The 22,599-nt window shown below is 47.1% G+C and overlaps 1 protein-coding gene across 1 annotated transcript in view; it reads left to right on the forward strand.

Moving 5' to 3' along the window:
* Window positions 1-21,963, forward strand: part of ADGRL4 (adhesion G protein-coupled receptor L4) — a 290,259-nt gene extending 268,296 nt beyond the window's left edge. Inside the window, exons 15-16 of the mRNA XM_075320254.1 lie at window positions 2,141-2,309; window positions 18,985-21,963. Of these exons, the coding sequence (XP_075176369.1) occupies window positions 2,141-2,309; window positions 18,985-19,047 (232 nt within the window). The 3' untranslated portion in view covers window positions 19,048-21,963. The remainder of the gene's footprint in view (window positions 1-2,140; window positions 2,310-18,984) is intronic.
* The last annotated feature ends 636 nt before the right edge of the window (window positions 21,964-22,599 follow it).

Genomic DNA, 22,599 nt, shown 5'->3' on the forward strand with positions numbered 1-22,599 from the left:
CCGTCCGATCAACTTTGCGGCATTTGGCTGAATCTGGGCTGAAAGTATATCTCGATACACTTCAGAATTCATCCGGCTACTCTTGTCTGCTGTTATGTCATCAATAAACACAAGTGACCCAGTGCCATTGAAAGCCATGCATGCCCATGCCATCACGTTGCCTCCACCATGTTTTACAGAGGATGTGGTGTGCCTTGGATCATGTGCCGTTCCCTTTCTTCTCCAAACTTTTTTCTTCCCATCATTCTGGTACAGGTTGATCTTGGTCTCATCTGTCCATAGAATACTTTTCCAGAACTGAGCTGGCTTCATGAGGTGCTTTTCAGCAAATTTAACTCTGGCCTGTCTATTTTTGGAATTGATGAATGGTTTGCATCTAGATGTGAACCCTTTGTATTTACTTTCATGGAGTCTTCTCTTTATTGTTGACTTAGAGACAGATACACCTACTTCACTGAGAGTGTTCTGGACTTCAGTTGATGTTGTGAACGGGTTCTTCTTCACCAAAGAAAGTATGCGGCGATCATCCACCACTGTTGTCATCCGTGGACGCCCAGGCCTTTTTGAGTTCCCAAGCTCACCAGTCAATTCCTTTTTTCTCAGAATGTACCCGACTGTTGATTTTGCTACTCCAAGCATGTCTGCTATCTCTCTGATGGATTTTTTCTTTTTTTTCAGCCTCAGGATGTTCTGCTTCACCTCAATTGAGAGTTCCTTAGACCGCTTGTTGTCTGGTCACAGCAACAGCTTCCAAATGCAAAACCACACACCTGTAATCAACCCCAGAGCTTTTAACTACTTCATTGATTACAGGTTAACGAGGGAGACGCCTTCAGAGTTAATTGCAGCCCTTAGAGTCCCTTGTCCAATTACTTTTGGTCCCTTGAAAAAGAGGAGGCTATGCATTACAGAGCTATGATTCCTAAACCCTTTCTCCGATTTGGATGTGAAAACTCTCATATTGCAGCTGGGAGTGTGCACTTTCAGCCCATATTATATATATAATTGTATTTCTGAACATGTTTTTGTAAACAGCTAAAATAACAAAACTTGTGTCACTGTCCAAATATTTCTGGCCCTGACTGTATAATGTCAATGTCTGGTCCATCATAGGTCCTTCTGATCCACATATTATGTGAGCATCTGGTTCATCGTAGATCCTTCTGGTCCACATATAATTTCAGTGTCTTGTCCATTGTAGGTTCTTCTGGTCCACATATAGTGTCAGCGTCTGGTCCATCGTAGGTCCTTTGGGTCCACATATGTCAGTACCTGGTCCACAATAGATCTTTCTGGTCCATATATAATATCAGCGTCTGGTCCAGCCTAGGTCCTTCTGGTCCACATATTATGTCAGTGTCTGGTCCAGCCTAGATCCTTCTGGTCCACATATTATGTCAGCGTCTGGCCCAGCCTAGGTCCTTCTGGTCCACATATTATGTCAGCGTCTGTCGATCCTAGATCCTTCTGGTCCACATATTATGTCAGCGTCTGGCCCAGCCTAGGTCCTTCTGGTCCACATATTATGTCAGCGTCTGGCCCAGCCTAGGTCCTTCTGGTCCACATATTATGTCAGCGTCTGGCCCAGCCTAGGTCCTTCTGGTCCACATATAGTATCAGCGTCTTGTCCATCGTAAATCCTTCTCGTGCGGTGTTCCCACCCTGAGGCTTCGCTGCACAGACACCTCATTGCTTCTTTCCATCCCAGTTGTCAGAAACTTTTCAGAAGTTCCTAGAATAAATTAAATGAAAAAGTTTGCTACAAAGTTATCTCACAGATTTACATTATTAAACCATCCCGGAACAATAGATACAGACATTCCCAGATAATTACCTTCTATTCTATATATAAAGATTCATAACCTGCTAGACAATACGAGGAGCGTTTTCTCCAGGCTCGGCACGCTTCACATGATTATTAAAGACAGATTTTGACCCATGGGAATTGCTGGCAGTGGATTTAGAATGAAGTCATATGGCGGTGCCAGTCACTGGGGTATAAAGTATCTACCGGAGACGACTGCCGGCGGCTGGGTGATATCAGAGCACGGACGAGCCGTGTAATGACCGTGTCGTATATCGTCATGTGCTTGGCTTCCATGATTACTGGCTGTTTTAATGAATTTCTGTTCTAATGCAGATCCTGTGCACGGGGGGCTCTCGCTCTTCTGTTCCTTCTCGGTGCAACATGGATGTTTGGCGTCCTTCATGTAGTGAATGGATCAGTGGTCACCGCTTATCTCTTCACAATCTCCAATGCCTTCCAGGGAATGTTCATCTTCATCTTCCTCTGTGTTTTATCTAAAAAGGTTGGTATAAAAAAAGATATAATATCATAATGACTTCCTGAAGATGGTATGATCAATAATGGATGGATAGATAGATAGATAGATAGATAGATAGATAGATAGATAGAACATTTGTCCTAAACAACTGCGCTCTTACAGGAACGGACAAATATACCAACCTGGGCCTGGAAATTCACCAGTCAGGAAGCTTCAAACAAGCCCTGAAAGACAAGGCCTCCATAACCTTCTTTGCCATCCGAAGGAAACTCTATCGTCTGAAGCCGCCAGTGAGGATCTGGCTAAAAGAATTTCGATTCCATCATCGCCCCAATCCTCCTGAACAGCAGCGGTCTGGGACCCTCACACGTACCCGAATTGGTCACAGGGGGATTCCAGCCCAACAGAAATGTTCCACCTGTAATTCTGTAAGCTGCTTCTCCAAGTCCATCGAAGAACCTCCATCAGTGCCTGCCACACCGGGCCGAGCAGATTCCCTCTACAATTAGCAGTTCTGAAGAAGGCCCTATCATTTCAGGCTCACCTACAGAGTAGCAATCCAAGCTCTCATCATCAGAAAGCCCTGATACATGGAGGTCTTCACAAACCAGGACCCCAGGAACAGCACACCCAAACCCAACTGGACAAAATGACCAATCACATCAACCTGAGAAAGCAAGAATCAGGAAGATGGTAGACGAGGGCCAGGAGAGGTGTTAGTGACTGAAGGAGTGATATCATTACCGCACAGAAACTGACCACGTACCGGAGTCTACAGACCGATCCCAGATCTGGAGAAACCCCCGGACCCCAGAGACCGCCGGATCCTGAGCTGATATAGACTCAGTGCCCACAATCAAGCCATCAAATCTACAAGCCCTAAGAGGACAGACTGTGCCCACACTGTGACCTGCAGGATGAGACCCTTTCCTGCTACACTGCACCAAATACTCAGCAGTGAGGGACACTCACTTCAGGAGACTCTCCGATCTCTTTCCTGTTTTCAGCTCCAGGAAGAGAAAACATATATCCAGCTGGGTGAAGAAGAGAGATAACAGCACAGTATTTGAGCGCGGGTCATAGACTGGCGAGAAATAGAACTATGATAAGCCGTGGAAGTCCAAAGCCCCCTCACTGGATGTGACCCCATCCATCCTTCCTACAGTCCGTATTCCCTATTGTGCACTTGCTTTGGCAAAACTAATGTGTATTTGGTCCTGACATAAAGCTTCTTTGAATTTGATAAATATTGTGTAGTAATGACCCTCATCCTCTACTAATGTCCCCCATCCTGGGCCAATTCCTAGTAAATAAGTCCCCCATCCTGATAAATTATGCCCCTCATACTAGTATTTATGTCCCCATCATGGCCCCATTCTGGTATATGTCCTAATCATGGCCCCATCCTGGTATCTATGTCTTCATTATAGCCTCATCCTGGTATCTATGTCCCCATCATGGCCCTATCCTAGTATATATGTTTCCTTCATGGCCCCATCCTGTGTATGTCCCAACCATGGCTATATCTTGGTATATATGGCCCCATCCTGGTATATATGCCCCCATCATGCTCCCATTCTGGTATATATGTCCCAATCATGGCCCCATACTGGTGTATAACCCCATCATGGCTATATCCTAGTATGTATGGCACCATCCTGGTATATACAGTATGTCCCAATCATGACCCCATCTTGGTACATATGATCTCCCATCACACCACACACAGTAAAAAAAATATAATCAGTTATACACACCTTCCCTCCACTCTCCTAGTGTTTTCCTTCGATGCTGTCATGCTGGCAACTGACCTTAGCATGTAAGCGGCGTAGCGCATGATGTCACTGCCATGCCCACCCACTTAAACCTCCGTGAGCTGCCGGCATAAACGCTGCTCCACACACCCTTGATTATGGGCTTGGAGAGCAGTGAATATCCATATTCTTTAATAGCGGCACACATGACGGCCCAGCCGCTGCAGAATTCGGGCTGTCATGTGTGCTGCTATTAAAGAACATGAATATTCACTGCTTCCCATACACATAATCCCACCCACCTCTCAGCACCGGCCTCAGTGCAAAGATGTGGGCGGGATTATGGGAGTGGGGAGCAGTGAATATTCATATTCTTAATCAGTGGCTGGCACAGCGCAGTGCAAGGATGCGTCGGGTCTCTGTGCTGCCATGTATTTCACCTGGATGCGCGCTTTCAGATGCACATCCAGCTGAAACAAGCATTGGGTCGGTGGGCCCCCTGCACCCCGGGCCCTGCAACTGTCATTGTTATGCCCTTGGATAGATAGATATGGGATAGATATGGTAGATTATATACAGTAGACTTATTTAACTATACATGCTCATATAGGAGTCACAGAGGGACACGTAACGTTGGAATAAATCGCAAGTTAGTTCCTATGACAACAATGAGAGAAATCAAACTGCAGTATGTTATTAATAAATAGAGTTAAACTGTTGTGTGAGATATAAATCACTACTCCCCCCATCCTCCTCTGTCTGACGCTTCTGTTAATCTTTGCTTTTTACCCACGGCTGATATTAATTTCAGGACATTTCTTAAAGGGTTTGTACCAAATATGAAAGTTATCTCCCGTTCCATAAGGTCTCGCGTCTGGGACCACCGCCGATCCTGGGGTTCACTGACCGGCGCTGAGGTTCAATGTGAGACCTCCTGTATGTGGGGGAGAGGGCGTTATCCCCAATCCTTATGGACACTTTAATAAGGGGTCACTGTTTGGGCCCTAAGATACCGCTCACTGTGAATTTTGGGAATTGACAGCAATGTCATTCCTGCTGACTGTCCCAAATTTTGAGATCCAGCCCAAGCAAACGCCGGTTATCTTTGCCAAAAAAGGGAAATCTATGTAAATCCTGCCCAAATGGCCAGATGGGGGCAGAACGTGAACTTCCACTTTCCCAAAAAACTAATGCTGGTCAGTATACAATGTGACGGTAGAAATGAAGCAAACCGCGCTCATAGCAATGTCACTGCTGTGTCCAATCTCGCTGATCACGGATGTGTTTTGTTTTTTTTATACTGTATTAATGGACCATTAAAGGGTTTAGAAAAATATGTGAACTTTTCTCCAGAAACAGCGCCACTGCTCTCTGTGGATGAGTCTGGTATTACAACTCAGCTTAATTGACGTGAATGGGACTGAGGTGCAAAACTAGACTCCACCTATGGAGAGACACGGTACAAATACGTCAATAAGTCGCTGTGTTCTTCTAATTCTGGACAGACAGTTTAAGGTAATGGTACAGTATACTGCAGAACTTGTGCTGTTCCCAGTATACGGCGGGTCTTGTGCGATATTCCTGGTGTTTCCAGTCTATGACAGGTCTTATGGGGTGTTTTTCAATATACTGCAGTGTGATGGAGCGATATCCTGCAGAATGATGGGGCGATATCCTGCAGTGTGATGGGGCAATGTCCTGCAGTTTGATGGAGCGATGTCGTGCAGAATGATGGAGCAATGTTCTGCAGTGTGATGGGGCGATGTCCTGCAGAGTGATGAGGCAATATCGTGCAGTGTGATGGCGCAATGTCGTGCAGTGTGATGAGGCAATATCGTGCAGTGTGATGGCGCAATGTCGTGCAGTGTGATGGGGCAATGTCGTGCAGTGTGATGGGGCAATGTCGTGCAGTGTGATGGGGCAATGTTGTGCAGTGTGATGGGGCAATGTCGTGCAGTGTGATGGGGCAATGTCGTGCAGTGTGATGGGGCAATGTCGTGCAGTGTAATGGGGCAATGTCGTGCAGTGTAATGGGGCAATGTCGTGCAGTGTAATGGGGCAATGTCCTGCCGTGTGATGAGGCAATGTCCTGCAGTGTGATGAGCGGTGTCGTGCAGTATGATGGGGCGATGTCTTGCAGTGTGATGGGGCGATGTCGTGCACAGTGATGGGGCGATGTCATGCACAGTGATGGGGCGATGTCGTGCACAGTGATGGGGCGATGTCATGCACAGTGATGGGGCGATGTCGTGCACAGTGATGGGGCGATGTCGTGCACAGTGATGGGGCGATGTCGTGCACAGTGATGGGGCGATGTCATGCACAGTGATGGGGCGATGTCATGCACAGTGATGGGGCGATGTCATGCACAGTGATGGGGCGATGTCATGCACAGTGATGGGGCGATGTCATGCACAGTGATGGGGCGATGTCGTGCACAGTGATGGGGCGATGTCGTGCACAGTGATGGGGCGATGTCGTGCACAGTGATGGGGCGATGTCGAGCACAGTGATGGGCAGGATGGTGCTGCCCTTACAAGTAATCACCGGGTCACCCTGTATCTCTGGCTTCCGGGCCGGTGTCTGCCAATCTGACTCTGTTACTTGTTTGTGCGCTTTGGCCTCATGTTATAGCTGAATATCAATTACTGTACGAGAGATCATTCATATGCAAATGTGCTGCTCTCTGAATATTTCCATACATTATCTCTGGAAATGTCTGTGTAATTCCGGGAGGCCGGGGAGCAGAAGCGTTTAAGCATTTTGACTTTGTGCTTCTCTTGGCGCCCACACAGGGGCTCATCTACTACAAAACAAAAGCATTGTGATGTGGAGGGAAATCTGAGGTGTGAGAACATCGGAGGTATCCATGTGATATCTGGATATATGTGGAGCGGGACGAATCCGCCACTAAACCTGGAGTATACGTTGTGTAATTGGACGGTAAAGACAATAAGGGACGGAGTCTGCGCAACAAAGAGAAATGCGGGATATTTAAAGGGAAACACCGGATTCAGTCCTAGAATATTCTCACATCCATGCAGTCTTAAGTGGCCATACTTATCAAACACCAGCCAGCCAAACAATGTGTGCTCCCAACCTCGTCCACCATGGTATGGACGCTCAACCCCGCCGAGCGTGCAGGTGTTCGGGCAATAAAACGATTAAACGTTTAGGGGCCGATTCATTAGGACCGACACTTTAAACACCAGTCTTAATGAAAGGGGTGCAAGAGAAAGACAAGCCTCATCATTGTGTACATTATTACTCTACTATGTCATCACTGTGTGTATTATCCCTGTACTGTGACATCACTGTGTGTATTTCCCCTGTACTGTGACATCACTGTGTGTATTATCCCTGTACTGTGACATCACTGTGTGTATTATCCTATACTGTGACATCACTGTGTTTATTATCACTGTACTGTGACATCACTGTGTGTATTTCCCCTGTACTGTGACATCACTGTGTATATTATCCCTGTACTGTGACATCACTGTGTGTATTACCCCTGTACTGTGACATCACTGTGTGTATTATCCCTGTACTGTGACATCACTGTGTGTATTTCCCCTGTACTGTGACATCACTGTGTGTATTATCCCTGTACTGTGACATCACTGTGTGTATTTCCCCTGTAATGTGACATCACTGTGTGTATTATCCCTGTACTGTGACATCACTGTGTGTATTATCCCTGTACTGTGACATCACTGTGTGTATTATCCCTGTACTGTGACATCACTGTGTGTATTACCCCTGTACTGTGACATCACTGTGTGTATTATCCCTGTACTGTGACATCACTGTGTGTATTACCCCTGTACTGTGACATCACTGTGTGTATTATCCCTGTACTGTGACATCAATGTGTATATTTCCCCTGTACTGTGACATCACTGTGTGTATTATCCCTGTACTGTGACATCACTGTGTGTATTACCCCTGTACTGTGACATCACTGTGTGTATTATCCCTGTACTGTGACATCACTGTGTGTATTTCCCCTGTAATGTGACATCACTGTGTGTATTATCCTATACTGTGACATCACTGTGTGTATTATCACTGTACTGTGACATCACTGTGTGTATTATCCCTGTACTGTGACATCACTGTGTGTATTATCCCTGTACTGTGACATCACTGTGTGTATTATCCCTGTACTGTGACATCACTGTGTGCATTATCCCTGTGCTGTGACATCACTGTGTGTATTATCCCTGTGCTGTGACATCACTGTGTGTATTACCCCTGTACTGTGACATCCCTGTGTGTGTTATCCCTGTGCTGTGACATCACTGTGTGTATTATCCCTGTACTGTGACATCACTGTGTGCATTATCCCTGTACTGTGACATCACTGTGTGTATTATCCCTGTACTGTGACATTACTGTGTGTATTACCCCTGTGCTGTGACATCACTGTGTGTATTATCCTGTACTGTGACATCACTGTGTGGATTATCCTGTACTGTGACATCACTGTGTGTATTTGTCGCGGGCGGAGGAGGCGACGCCGCGCTCTCCCACTGCTCGGGTCCGGCTGCCGCTGCGGCTGCTGCTGCCTGCTGCCGCTGCTCGGTGGCTCGAGCGATGGGCCGGATCCCGGGGACTCGAGCGGCGCTCCTTGCCCGTGAGTGAAAGGGGATTGGGATTTGGGATAGTTTATTGTCCGTGACGCCACCCACGGTTGTGGTGATTAAGTGGACACCACCGCTGCTCTGTCTGGGGAGCCCGGGAGTGATGGTATGGAGCAGCCAGTTGTTGATTTGCCCCTCCGTGGGTAGGGGGTTTGGTGGTCCCGGGGCCCAGTGATGGGGTTGGTATGGTGGACAGGCGGGTATGGGGCCTATGGAGGTGCAGGGGCGCAGGGACAGCGCTGTGCCGCACGGCACGGAGGTACTCACTCAGCCAGTAAACACGACACAGTTCTCGGTAAACAAACGGCTGGTTGGATGGGTCCCTCGGACGGTTACGGTGCTGATGTTCCCTGCAGTTAGTGGTGACAGTCTCTTCCATGCACCTATGTAAAGTCCTTTTGGTAGCGATGGGTTCCCACCGCTTACCCGCTCCCCGGCCTGGACATGAGCCGGAGGAGCCCCTCTCTTGCCCGCAGGCGCTGGCCCTGGGAAACTGGTGCCTTGGCGGTGGTGGTGTCTCCCCTTAACGGTCGGACTGTTGCCTTCAATCGGGACTTGGTTGTTAGGAGACAGAGGTCCCCTTCACTGACGGATTTGGCAAATTATGGCGACTCCTAGCCTTGCCGGGATCCGAAAGGCCCCTGCCCTGGTGCTGACTGTTCTTCGTATACTGCTCTGGTACCGCCGGGTCACCACCCGTCCGCGGTCCTTCCAGCAACCTCCAAGCAGTCCCCCTGCAGACTATCACCGCCGTCTGCTGACCTTGCTGTCTCAGTCCGGGGCACACACCCGGACCAACTTCAGGCTTTCTTAACTGACACTTTTCTGTCACTGTCCTCCTCTACCACTTCACTGTTTACTCCTTCACTTTCCTAGCTGTTCCTCCTCTCAGACTCTAGTCTGACTTCAACTTCAACTCTCTCTGATCTGCCTGGTTTTTCCCGCCTCCAGGGCTGTGAACTCCTCGGTGGGCGGAGCCAACCGCCTGGCCCACCCCCTGGTGTGGACATCAGCCCCTGGAGGAAGGCAACAAGGATTTTAGGTTAGCCTAGGTGTACCTGCCGGGAATGTGGGGTGCATGTGATGTTGTGACCTGTGACCCCTGGCTTGCCCAGGGTGTCACATTCCCCCTTAGCAAAACGCAGACCGTCCTCGGGCTGCCCGTCCAACACCGGTTTTATTTTCCTTTTGTTTTTCTGTAAAGATAAAAAACGGTAACATATATACAAGTAGAAAAACATCTTCCCACATTGGGAGGTTCATTTCTTAAACGTTACGGTTTTTAACGGTTAACGGTTACGGTCTCCGCTCTCTCCCACCCAAGCAACCTGGCCCTGATGCTGCCCCTAAAACCCAGGCAGCACCCCTTGACCCCAGTCCTGAATCAGTTACCTGAGCGGGATCTGTCCTTCCCCTCCAGAGGGTAGCCACCGGTTCCTGTGGTGGCTGGGCCCCAGCCTGCTTTGCTGTGGGCCCTCCCTCCAACCTGCCTCTCCGGAGGCGGTAAATGCGGAAACGGTAACGGTAACACAACTTATTTACAAGCCACTAGCGTCTGTGGTTGCCCTGCAAGTTCACGGGCTTGTCCATAGAAAGTTCTCTATGCAAACAGCTTTTTGAAGGGTCCCCACGGGGACAACGGTGCCGGCAACGGCCGGTTTCAATCACGGTAGACAATCAGGTTACTTTCACGGTAATCATTTTCTCATTTTTGCAAAACTTTTCAAACTTTTAAACACACATACACTTCGGTCCCAACGGGGACTGTGCAGCGGCACTCCGCTGCCTTTTGCGGCTCAACAGTCCATTCTCACTCGTGGGGCTCTAGTGCCACCTTCGCATGGTGCACCGCTCTGGACCCCAATGGTAGCTCGCAGCAGGCGATCTTCTTCCATATACATGCGGGCATGCATATCCGCTCTACACCCCTCTCGGGCATCGATCTCCCTGCGCAGCTGCTGTTGCCGCCGCTCCCAGCCGGGAGCACTTTCTGTTTTCTCCGGTTCAGCGTGTGCGGGGGACGGACCCAGCCAGAGTCCCTCCATGTCGGCTACGACCGGCACCTTCAGTAATGAGGGACCCCGCTGTGACATGGCCTGCTCTGCCTCCTGGCAGCTGCATCCCCGCCGTGCCTCCGGTGCATCTTTGCTGACGGCCTCAGCCTTCGGCTTCTTCCATGGAAGCGGATCAGGGCGGTCACGAGCTTCTGCTTCAGGTCGGTCCGCTGGGGCGGATTGGCAGGGTACCGCTACCAGTGGTGGCGGTAGCGGGCCTAGTGGTGGGGCAGCAGCAGCCAACACGGGTAGCGGGGAGGTAGCAGGGCGAGCGGGTATGGACCGGGTCCCTCAGCCGCGATGACCGACCCACTAGGGGTACAGGGGCGTGGGTCACTTACCCTCCCTTCCAAGACTCCCTCCACCTCGCGTCTCCGTATGGCCGCCACCACTTCCGCCATGTCGGCCTCCCACTCCTCCAGGAGGAGCTGCATGCGGACCTGCAGACGGCTGCTTAGCTGGACGGTCCGGACTTCCACCCGCGCTGCAGTGCCAGGCGTGGGGACCACGGTGTTGCTGGTCGGACTCAGCATCTTTAGCAGCGGCTTCTTCCAGGAACCAGTCAATGGCCGCAGGGTCCTGGCGTCCCTGCTTCTATAGCCGCGGCTACATGCGACCAGCCGCCATTCCGTCTCCCTTAGCCTCTCTCCAGCCCCTCCTCTATCGGGGCGGGGTTTTGGCCTTCGCGCCTCTACTACTCGAGAAGACGCTCGAGCGGGAACTTTTCGCGCCAAAGATGGCGACTTCTGAAATTTTCCGGCCGGATACCTCCGGCGGTCACAAGGCGCACCTCTACCCAACGGCAGAGCGGTAAGATCCTGTTCGTGACGCCAAGTTGTCGCGGGCGGAGGAGGGGACGCCGCGCTCTCCCACTGCTCGGGTCCGGCTGCCGCTGCGGCTGCTGCGGCCTGCTGCCGCTGCTCGGTGGCTCGAGCGATGGGCCGGATCCCGGGGACTCGAGCGGCGCTCCTCGCCCGTGAGTGAAAGGGGATTGGGATTTGGGATAGTTTATTGTCCGTGACGCCACCCACGGTTGTGGTGATTAAGTGGACACCACCGCTGCTCTGTCTGGGGAGCCCGGGAGTGATGGCATGGAGCAGCCAGTTGTTGATTTGCCCCTCCGTGGGTAGGGGGTTTGGTGGTCCCGGGGCCCAGTGATGGGGTTGGTATGGTGGACAGGTGGGTATGGGGCCTGTGGACGTGCAGGGGCGCAGGGACAGCGCTGTGCCGCATGGCACGGAGGTACTCACTCAGCCAGTAAACACGACACAATTCTCGGTAAACAAACGGCTGGTTGGACGGGTCCCTCGGACGGTTACGGTGCTGATGTTCCCTGCAGTTAGCGGTGACAGTCTCTTCCCTGCACCTATGTAAAGTCCTTTTGGTAGCGATGGGTTCCCACCGCTTACCCGCTCCCCGGCCTGGACATGAGCCGGAGGAGCCCCTCTCTTGCCCGCAGGCACTGGCCCTGGGAAACTGGTGCCTTGGCGGTGGCGGTGTCTCCCCTTAACGGTCGGACTGTTGCCTTCAATCAGGACTTGGTTGTTAGGAGACATGGGTCCCCTTCACTGACGGATTTGGCAAATTATGGCGACTTATTAAGGCCCCTGCCCTGGTGCTGACTGTTCTTCGTATACTGCTCCGGTACCGCCGGGTCACCACCCGTCCGCGGTCCTTCCAGCAACCTCCAAGCAGTCCCCCTGCAGACTATCACCGCCGTCTGCTGACCTTGCTGTCTCAGTCCGGGGCACACACCTGGACCAACTTCAGGCTTTTTTAACTGACACTTTTCTGTCACTGTCCTCCTCTACCACTTCACTGTTTACTCCTTCACTTCCCTAGCTGTTCCTCCTCTCAGACTCTAGTCTGACTTCAACTTCAACTCTCTCTGATCTGCCTGGTTTTTCCCGCCTCCAGGGCTGTGAACTCCTCGGTGGGCGGAGCCAACCGCCTGGCCCACCCTCTGGTGTGGACATCAGCCCCTGGAGGAAGGCAACAAGGATTTTAGGTTAGCCTAGGTGTACCTGCCGGGAATGTGGGGTGCATGTGATGTTGTGACCTGTGACCCCTGGCTTGCCCAGGGCGTCACATATTACCCCTGTACTGTGACATCACTGTGTGTATTATCCCTGTACTGTAACATCACTGTATGTATTACCCCTGTACTGTGACATCATTGTGTGTATTGTCCCTGTACTGTGACATCACTGTGTGTATTATCCCTGTACTGTGACATCACTGTGTGTATTATCCCTGTTCTGTGACATCACTGTGTGCATTTTTCCTGTACTGTGACATCGCTGTGTGTATTATCCCTGTACTGTGACATCACTGTGTATTACCCCTGTACTGTGACATCACTGTGTGTATTATCCCTGTACTATGACATCACTGTGTGTATTATCCCTGTACTGTAACATCACTGTATGTATTACCCCTGTACTGTGACATCACTGTGTGTATTGTCCCTGTACTGTGACATCACTGTGTGTATTATCCCTGTACTGTGACATCACTGTGTGTATTATCCCTCTACTGTTACATCACTGTGTATTATCCTATACTGTGACATCACTGTGTGTATTATCCCTGTTCTGTGACATCACTGTCTGCATTTTTCCTGTACTGTGACATCGCTGTGTGTATTATCCCTGTACTGTGACATCACTGTGTATTACCCCTGTACTGTGACATCACTGTGTGTATTATCCCTGTACTATGACATCACTGTGTGTATTATCCCTGTACTGTGACATCACTGTGTGTATTATCCCTGTTCTGTGACATCACTGTGTGCATTTTTCCTGTACTGTGACATCGCTGTGTGTATTATCCCTGTACTATGACATCACTGTGTGTATTACCCCTGTACTGTGACATCACTGTGTATTACCCCTGTACTGTGACATCACTGTGTGTATTATCCCTGTACTATGACATCACTGTGTGTATTATCCCTGTACTGTAACATTACTGTATGTATTACCCCTGTACTGTGACATCACTGTGTGTATTGTCCCTGTACTGTGACATCACTGTGTGTATTATCCCTGTACTGTGACATCACTGTGTGTATTATCCCTGTACTGTGACATCACTGTGTGTATTATCCCTGTTCTGTGACATCACTGTGTGCATTTTTCCTGTACTGTGACATCGCTGTGTGTATTATCCCTGTACTATGACATCACTGTGTGTATTACCCCTGTACTGTGACATCACTGTGTATTACCCCTGTACTGTGACATCACTGTGTGTATTATCCCTGTACTGTAACATTACTGTGTGTATTATCCCTGTACTGTGACATCACTGTGTGTATTATCCCTGTACTGTGACATCACTGTGTATTACCCCCGTACTGTGACATCACTGTGTGTATTATCCCTGTACTATGACATCACTGTGTGTATTACCCCTGTACTGTGACATCACTGTGTGTATTATCCCTGTACTGTAACATTACTGTGTGTATTATCCCTGTACTGTGACATCACTGTGTGTATTGTCCCTGTACTGTGACATCACTGTGTGTATTATCCCTGTACTGTGACATCACTGTGTGTATTATCCCTGTACTGTGACATCACTGTGTGTATTATCCCTGTACTGTGACATCACTGTGTGCATTATCCCTGTTCTGTTTACTCAAGAAGTAGGAGGGCACCAAATCCTGGGATCACCCCTGGCACTGAAAGCTAATAATTAATAGAGAGAAAAGAAGTGCCAAAAAACTGAGGGATCACCATATACATAATTAATCAAAAATGTTTTATTGTATATCAAAGAACATAAAAAGCAAATTTTTTTCACACAACACCAAATGGTATCACAACAACCATAGACAAATTTTAAAAACATTTAAAAACATACAAAAAGAAGACCATGTGATTCCCTATATAAAGTGGACCGAGATTCTAACCAAGCTAGCTGATATAATAAACAGATCAGAAGTTAGTTACATTTTCAAAGCACATGATGTTGCAACATAGCAAAAAATGTGCTGTAGCGCTTCACAAATAATTATAATACATATTGAACCCAGCAACAGCTTATAATGCAGTCATAATATACCCTGATACTTAGACAAAGCAGCCTTGTGCAGAGAAATTATAAAAACCCCAATATCTCAACTAGCATAACCCCAGGTTGAACCTGAGCACCCCAATTCCCAGAGCTGCAGCCTGATAATCCCTAGCCCTGGGCTGAGAAAATGAGTGCAAAAAATAGCCCTCCTCAAGGAGACAGATCTTTGGCTTGACTCGTGTGTCTATGCACCAAAGTCCAAAGGGTTAAAGCAGGATAATGTAAAGCACAAAGCTGTTTGAAGGTCCAGGGAATCACCTTACACACCCGACGCGTGTTCTCACACTTGGTGACTTTCTCAAGGGCAAAAAAATTATCCCTGTTCTGTGACATCACTGTGTGCATTATCCCTGTACTTTGACATCACTGTGTGTATTATTCTTGTACTGTAACATCACTGTGTGTATTATCCTTGTACTGTAACATCACTGTGTGCATTATCCCTGTACTGTGACATCACTGTGTGCATTATCCCTCTACTGTGACATCACTGTGTGCATTATCCCTGTACTGTGACATCACTGTGTGCATTATCCCTGTACTTTGACATCACTGTGTGCATTATCCCTGTACTGTGACATCACTGTGTGCATTATCCTTGTACTGTAACATCACTGTGTGCATTATCCCTGTACTGTGACATCACTGTGTGCATTATCCCTCTACTGTGACATCACTGTGTGTATTATCCCTGTACTGTGACATCTCTGTGTGCATTATCCCTGTACTTTGACATCACTGTGTGCATTATCCCTGTACTGTGACATCACTGTGTGCATTATCCCTGTACTGTGACATCACTGTGTGCATTATCCCTGTACTGTAAATTCACTGTGTGCATTATCCCTGTACTGTGACATCACTGTGTGCATTATCCTTGTACTGTGACATCACTGTGTGCATTATCCCTGTACGGTGACATCACTGTGTATTATCCCTGTACTGTAACATCACTGTGTGTATTATCCTATACTGTGACAAGACTGTGTGTATTATCACTGTACTGTGACATCACTGTGTGTATTATCACTGTACTGTGACATCACTGTGTGTATTATCCCTGTACTGTGACATTACTGTGTGTATTACCCCTGTACTGTGACATCACTGTGTGCATCATCCCTGTGCTGTGACATCGCTGTGTGTATTATCTCTATTGTAACATCACTGTGTGTATTATCCCTGTACTGTGACATCACTGTGTGAATTATCCCTGTACTGTGACATCACTCTGTGCATTATTCATGTACTGTGACATCGCTGTGTGCATTATCCCTGTACTGTGACATCACTGTGTGCATTACCCCTGTACTGTGACATCACTGTGTGCATTATCCTGTACTGTGACATCACTGTGTGCATTATCCCTGTACTGTGACATCGCTGTGTGTATTATCCCTGTACTGTGACATCACTATGTATTATCCCTGTACTGTGACATCACTGTGTGCATTATCCCTGTACTGTGACATCACTGTGTGCATTACCCCTGTACTGTGACATCACTGTGTGCATTACCCCTGTACTGTAACATCACTGTGTGTATTATCCCTGTAATGTGACATCACTGTGTGTATTATCCTGTACTGTGACATCACTGTGTGTATTACCCCTGTACTGTGACATCACTGTGTGTATTATCCCTGTACTGTTTCATCACTATGTATTATCCCTGTACTGTGACATCACTGTGTGTATTATCCCTGTACTGTGACATCACTGTGTGCATTATCCCTGTGCTGTGACATCACTGTGTGCATTATCCCTGTACTGTGACATCACTGTGTGTATTATCCCTGTACTGTGACATCGCTGTGTGCATTATTCTGTACTGTGACATCACTGTGTGTATTACCCCTGTACTGTGACATCACTGTGTGTATTATCCCTGTACTGTGACATCACTGTGTGCATTATCCTTGTACTGTGACATCATTGTGTGTATTATCCCTGTACTGTGACATCACTGTGTGCATTATCCTTGTATTGTGAAGTCACTGTGTGTATTATCCCTGTACTGTGACATCACTGTGTGCATTATCCTTGTATTGTGAAGTCACTGTGTGTATTACCCCTGTACTGTGACATCACTGTGTGCATTATCCTTGTACTGTGACATCACTGTGTGTATTATCCCTGTACTGTGACATCACTGTGTGCATTATCCTTGTATTGTGAAGTCACTGTGTGTATTATCCCTGTACTGTGACATCACTGTGTGCATTATCCTTGTATTGTGAAGTCACTGTGTGTATTACCCCTGTACTGTGACATCACTGCGTGCATTATCCTTGTACTGTGACATCACTGTGTGTATTATCCCTGTACTGTGACATCACTGTGTGCATTATCCTTGTATTGTGAAGTCACTGTGTGTATTATCCCTGTACTGTGACATCACTGTGTGCATTATCCTTGTATTGTGAAGTCACTGTGTGTATTATCCCTGTACTGTGACATCACTGTGTGCATTACCCCTGTACTGTGACATCACTGTGTGCATTACCCCTGTACTGTAACATCACTGTGTGTATTATCCCTGTAATGTGACATCACTGTGTGTATTATCCTGTACTGTGACATCACTGTGTGTATTACCCCTGTACTGTGACATCACTGTGTGTATTATCCCTGTACTGTGACATCACTATGTATTATCCCTGTACTGTGACATCACTGTGTGTATTATCCCTGTACTGTGACATCACTGTGTGTATTATCCCTGTACTGTGACATCGCTGTGTGCATTATTCTGTACTGTGACATCACTGTGTGTATTACCCCTGTACTGTGACATCACTGTGTGTATTATCCCTGTACTGTGACATCACTGTGTGTATTACCCCTGTACTGTGACATCACTGTGTGCATTATCCTTGTACTGTGACATCATTGTGTGTATTATCCCTGTACTGTGACATCACTGTGTGCATTATCCTTGTATTGTGAAGTCACTGTGTGTATTATCCCTGTACTGTGACATCACTGTGTGCATTATCCTTGTATTGTGAAGTCACTGTGTGTATTATCCCTGTACTGTGACATCACTGTGTGCATTATCCTTGTATTGTGAAGTCACTGTGTGTATTACCCCTGTACTGTGACATCACTGCGTGCATTATCCTTGTACTGTGACATCACTGTGTGTATTATCCCTGTACTGTGACATCACTGTGTGCATTATCCTTGTATTGTGAAGTCACTGTGTGTATTATCCCTGTACTGTGACATCACTGTGTGCATTATCCTTGTATTGTGAAGTCACTGTGTGTATTACCCCTGTACTGTGACATCACTGTGTGCATTATCCTTGCATTGTGAAGTCACTGTGTGTATTATCCCTGTACTGTGACATCACTGTGTGCATTATCCTTGTATTGTGAAGTCACTGTGTGTATTACCCCTGTACTGTGACATCACTGTGTGCATTATCCTTGTATTGTGAAGTCACTGTGTGTATTACCCCTGTACTGTGACATCACTGCGTGCATTATCCTTGTACTGTGACATCACTGTGTGTATTATCCCTGTACTGTGACATCACTGTGTGCATTATCCTTGTATTGTGAAGTCACTGTGTGTATTACCCCTGTACTGTGACATCACTGTGTGCATTATCCTTGTACTGTGACATCACTGTGTGTATTATCCCTGTACTGTGACATCACTGTGTGTATTATCCCTGTACTGTGACATCACTGTGTGCATTATCCTTGTATTGTGAAGTCCCTGTGTGTATTATCCCTGTACTGTGACATCACTGTGTGCATTATCCTTGTATTGTGAAGTCCCTGTGTGTATTATCCCTGTACTGTGACATCACTGTGTGCATTATCCTTGTATTGTGAAGTCACTGTGTGTATTACCCCTGTACTGTGATATACCTGTGTTATTTGCATTAGTATAGGGCCCATCATAAAGTGCAGACTGTACTATTCTTAGGCGTTTTATAGTCTGAACAGGATGAATGTGCTTGTAGCAGATTGGAGCCCGATTCTACGTTTTCCCGTTGGGCTCCACGGTTACTTCCTAAGCCCGACATATTGATGCAATCCATAGAAAAATGGGCAATTATTTCTACATTCCATCTAAATCGCATGTTGCAGGTTCCCATCTCGCAGACCTCGGCTACCACTGAAACGCTGCTTTTCTTTTGCAGATACAAGAAGAATACTACAGATTATTCAAGAACGTGCCATGTTGCTTCATGTGTCTGCGATAAACAGATGGACGCCGGTGATTTACAGCAAATATTAGTGCCAGCTCCGTAAAGAGATCTGGAACGCGCTGGAACGAGACCTCATCCGCTGATATGACGGCTGTAATTGCGTCTGTTACTGAAGGTCGCAGAATCCATATTCCTTTACTTCCTATACAACCTGTTCAATGTCTTCCTTCGATTCTCTGCACTTGCTCTAAAACGAGAAATAATGTACAGTATTATAGTATAGAGGCCATAAGGGGGCAATGAAATCCGCTATACCCCCGCTGAAATATTACTATGTAACTAATCAGACGAGAGGACGCTTCGAAAATAAACTCCTGCAGCTGATTGGTTACTGAGGCGAAACCTGAATCTCTGGGGCCCAATGCAAAATATGTTTCACCTGTAATTTATGGTCTTCTTCAAGGGGTCTTTAGGACCCCGGGGCCCCGCTGTGACCGCAACGTCTGCATTACTGTGTACAGTATATTTTATGTTATTTAATAAGCCTGATTTGTGTTCTTCCGAATATATAGCGATCAGCGGCGGGTTTGACCTTTGTTTTTACAACGTGCAATATGTTGCGTAATGTTATATCGGAGCAGTATATCTGCGCGGCGGATGAGACGGTTCTGTTTACTGAACAGCTGGTCGGAGTTTGTAACGATTTGGAGAGAATTTACAAAATGAGACAACCTAGCAACTGGATACATTGTATCTGTCAGCGCTGCCGAGCTGAAAATTAGGACAAAATAGGCCACGGCCCGTGATTTATCGCACATTATTGTGCTGCAGCCATGAATATCAGTTATCCTGACGGTTATCAACAGATCCCACGCATTTCACAATAAGTCTGCTGTTAGAGAGAAGTACTCAGCACAAAACTAGCACAGCGGGAGGGCAAGTATTAAGAAAAAGGGCCTGTAGGAGGGGCTGGAACTGCCCTAAATCCACATACCCTTTGTTTCATAATTATGGAGTAAAAGTGCTCTATATTCAACAAGATAAATTTGATTTTGATGCACAAACCAGCCAAATATGTCCAAAAAGCGTCCTGATTCTACAGGTCTGTAGGTTACCATACACTTTTCAACAGTTCCACTTTAACTTCTGCCAGCACTATAGGTATTGGAACTTCCTTTCTTTACCTCACTTCATAGCGTCCATTACATATGTCTTTGCTTGATAGCCCTCCTGTCCTGAGCTATTTGCTCGATAGCCCTCCTGCCTGTGCTATTGTTACACTTGTATGGAGTTTGATTAGAAAAGGAGTGATACAGACCCTCTCTTACTTCTTGTAGAGAGTCTAATGCGGGCGTCACACGAGACGATCTATCGTGCGATATGCCGTCGGGGTCACGGTTTTCGTGACGCACATCCGGCATCGTTCACTACGTCGTCTCGTGTGACACCTAAGAGCGACTCTTAATCGGTTGTAAATCGTGTATCGTGTACACGTCGCTCATTTTTAAAAAATCGTTTAATCTTATTTGCGCAGATTGTTCATCGTACCCGGGGTAGCACACATCGCTCCATGTGACACCTTGGGAACGATGAACACCGCTTACCTGCGTCCCGCGGCTCCCGCCGGCTCTGCGGAAGGAAGGAGGTGGGCGGGATGTTTACGTCCCGCTCATCTCCGCCCTTCCGCTTCTATTGGGCGGCCGCTGTGTGACATCGCTGTGACGCCAAACGTCCCACCCCCTTCAGGAAGTGGATTTTCGCCGCCCACAGCGAGGTCGTTCAGCAGGTAAGTATGTGTGACGGGAGTTTAACGACTTTGTGCGACACGGGCAGCGATTTGCCCGTGACGCTCAAACGACGGGGGCGGATACAATCGCTCGTGCGATCGCACAATAGATCGTACCATGTGATGCCCGCATAAGACTGCCCCCATATTGCAAATAGACCTTCCTCACTTCATGTAAAGAGACAAAGCCCCTCCCTTTCCTGCGGAAAGACAAAGCACCATCCGAAATATCCTGTGGAGAGTTAAAGCCCCATGAGAAATATCCCGTACGGAGACAAAGCCCCATTTGAAATATCCTGTATAGAGACAAAACCCCATAAGAAATATTCCATAAAAAGGCAAAGCTCCATCTGAAATATCCTGTAGAGACAAAGCACCATCCAAAATATTTTATAGAGTGACAAAGCCCCATCCGAAATATCCCATAGAGTGACAAAGCCCCATCTGAAATATCCTGTAGAGGCAAAGCCCCATCTGAAATATCATGTAGAGGCAAAGCCCCATCTGAAATATCATGTAGAGGCAAAGCCACATCTGAAATATCCTGTAGAGACAAAGCACCATCCGAAATATCCCAGAAAGTGACAAAGCCCCATCCAAAATATCCCATAGAGTGACAAAGCCCTATCCAAAATATCCTGTAGTGAGACAAAGCCCCATCCGAAATATCCCAGAGAGTGACAAAGACCCATCTGAAATATCCCATAGAGAGACAAAGCCCTATCCAAAATATCCTGTAGTGAGATAAAGCCGCATCCGAAATATCCCATAGAGTGACAAAGCCGCATACAAAATATCCCATAGAGTGACAAAGCCGCATATGAAATATCCCATAGAGTGACAAAGCCGCATATGAAATATCCCATAGAGAGACAAAGCCCCATCTGAAATTTCCTGTAGAGACAAAGCCCCATCTGAAAAATCCCTTATAGAAACAAAGCCCCATCCCTTAGAGGTGGGTGACATTTGACAATAGGCAGAAAAGTGCGAGCAAGATACCAAGGTAAAAAAAACAACAAATATATTAACCTGAAATTAAACATTCTTGCTGATGCTCGTGTTGTATCTGACGTTTTTCCGGAATTATCTGTACAATATCTTCATATGTAAATGTCAAGAACTCTATTAATCCTCCTTGTCTATTATTTTTTATAAAATAAATCCTAGGAATATATTTATACCAATATACGGTATTGTGAGTTATTTGTCGTTGTATTAGTATTTTTTCCATATTTAATATGGGCAAAAAAACAACATATTTGCATAAAATCCCGCCACATAGTCATGATACTTAGAATACAATGAAAATGATGGAATCTTGATGAAGTGGTCTTATGTCTGACAGTCGTGAATGGAGCACCGGTGACGGGCGGCCTTGAGGATCCAACAATGAGCGATGCTAATTAGATCAAACCTATTGTAGAACACACGGATTACACATCACATTCACAGGACTGTCATTAAAGGGGTCACCATCCCACCCCATAGGGGTATTGGCCAAATATTGATCACCGCCTTCTATTCATGATCCGTCAGGCCATTGGTGATATGTCACATGATATTGTACAACCCAAAAACTTGCGACCTCGCTAGCAAGAAACGTCACCACGGCCAATTCTCATTTCACTGCTTGTGGATTTTTCTAACCCTTAGGTCATGGTTCACGCATAGCATAAAGGCTAAAAGTTTTTCTGCTGCATTTTTTTTGTTAAAAAATTCAAGGAAACTGGATGTGATTGCAAAAAAACTCCCACCCACTATACTTATAAATATTCTGGTAAACTGTGAATTTTTGGGGGATGCATTCTCTCCAGGCTTCT

This window comes from Anomaloglossus baeobatrachus, chromosome 8 (genome assembly GCF_048569485.1).
Source record: "Anomaloglossus baeobatrachus isolate aAnoBae1 chromosome 8, aAnoBae1.hap1, whole genome shotgun sequence".
In the NCBI taxonomy this organism is placed as follows: Eukaryota; Metazoa; Chordata; class Amphibia; order Anura; family Aromobatidae; genus Anomaloglossus; species Anomaloglossus baeobatrachus.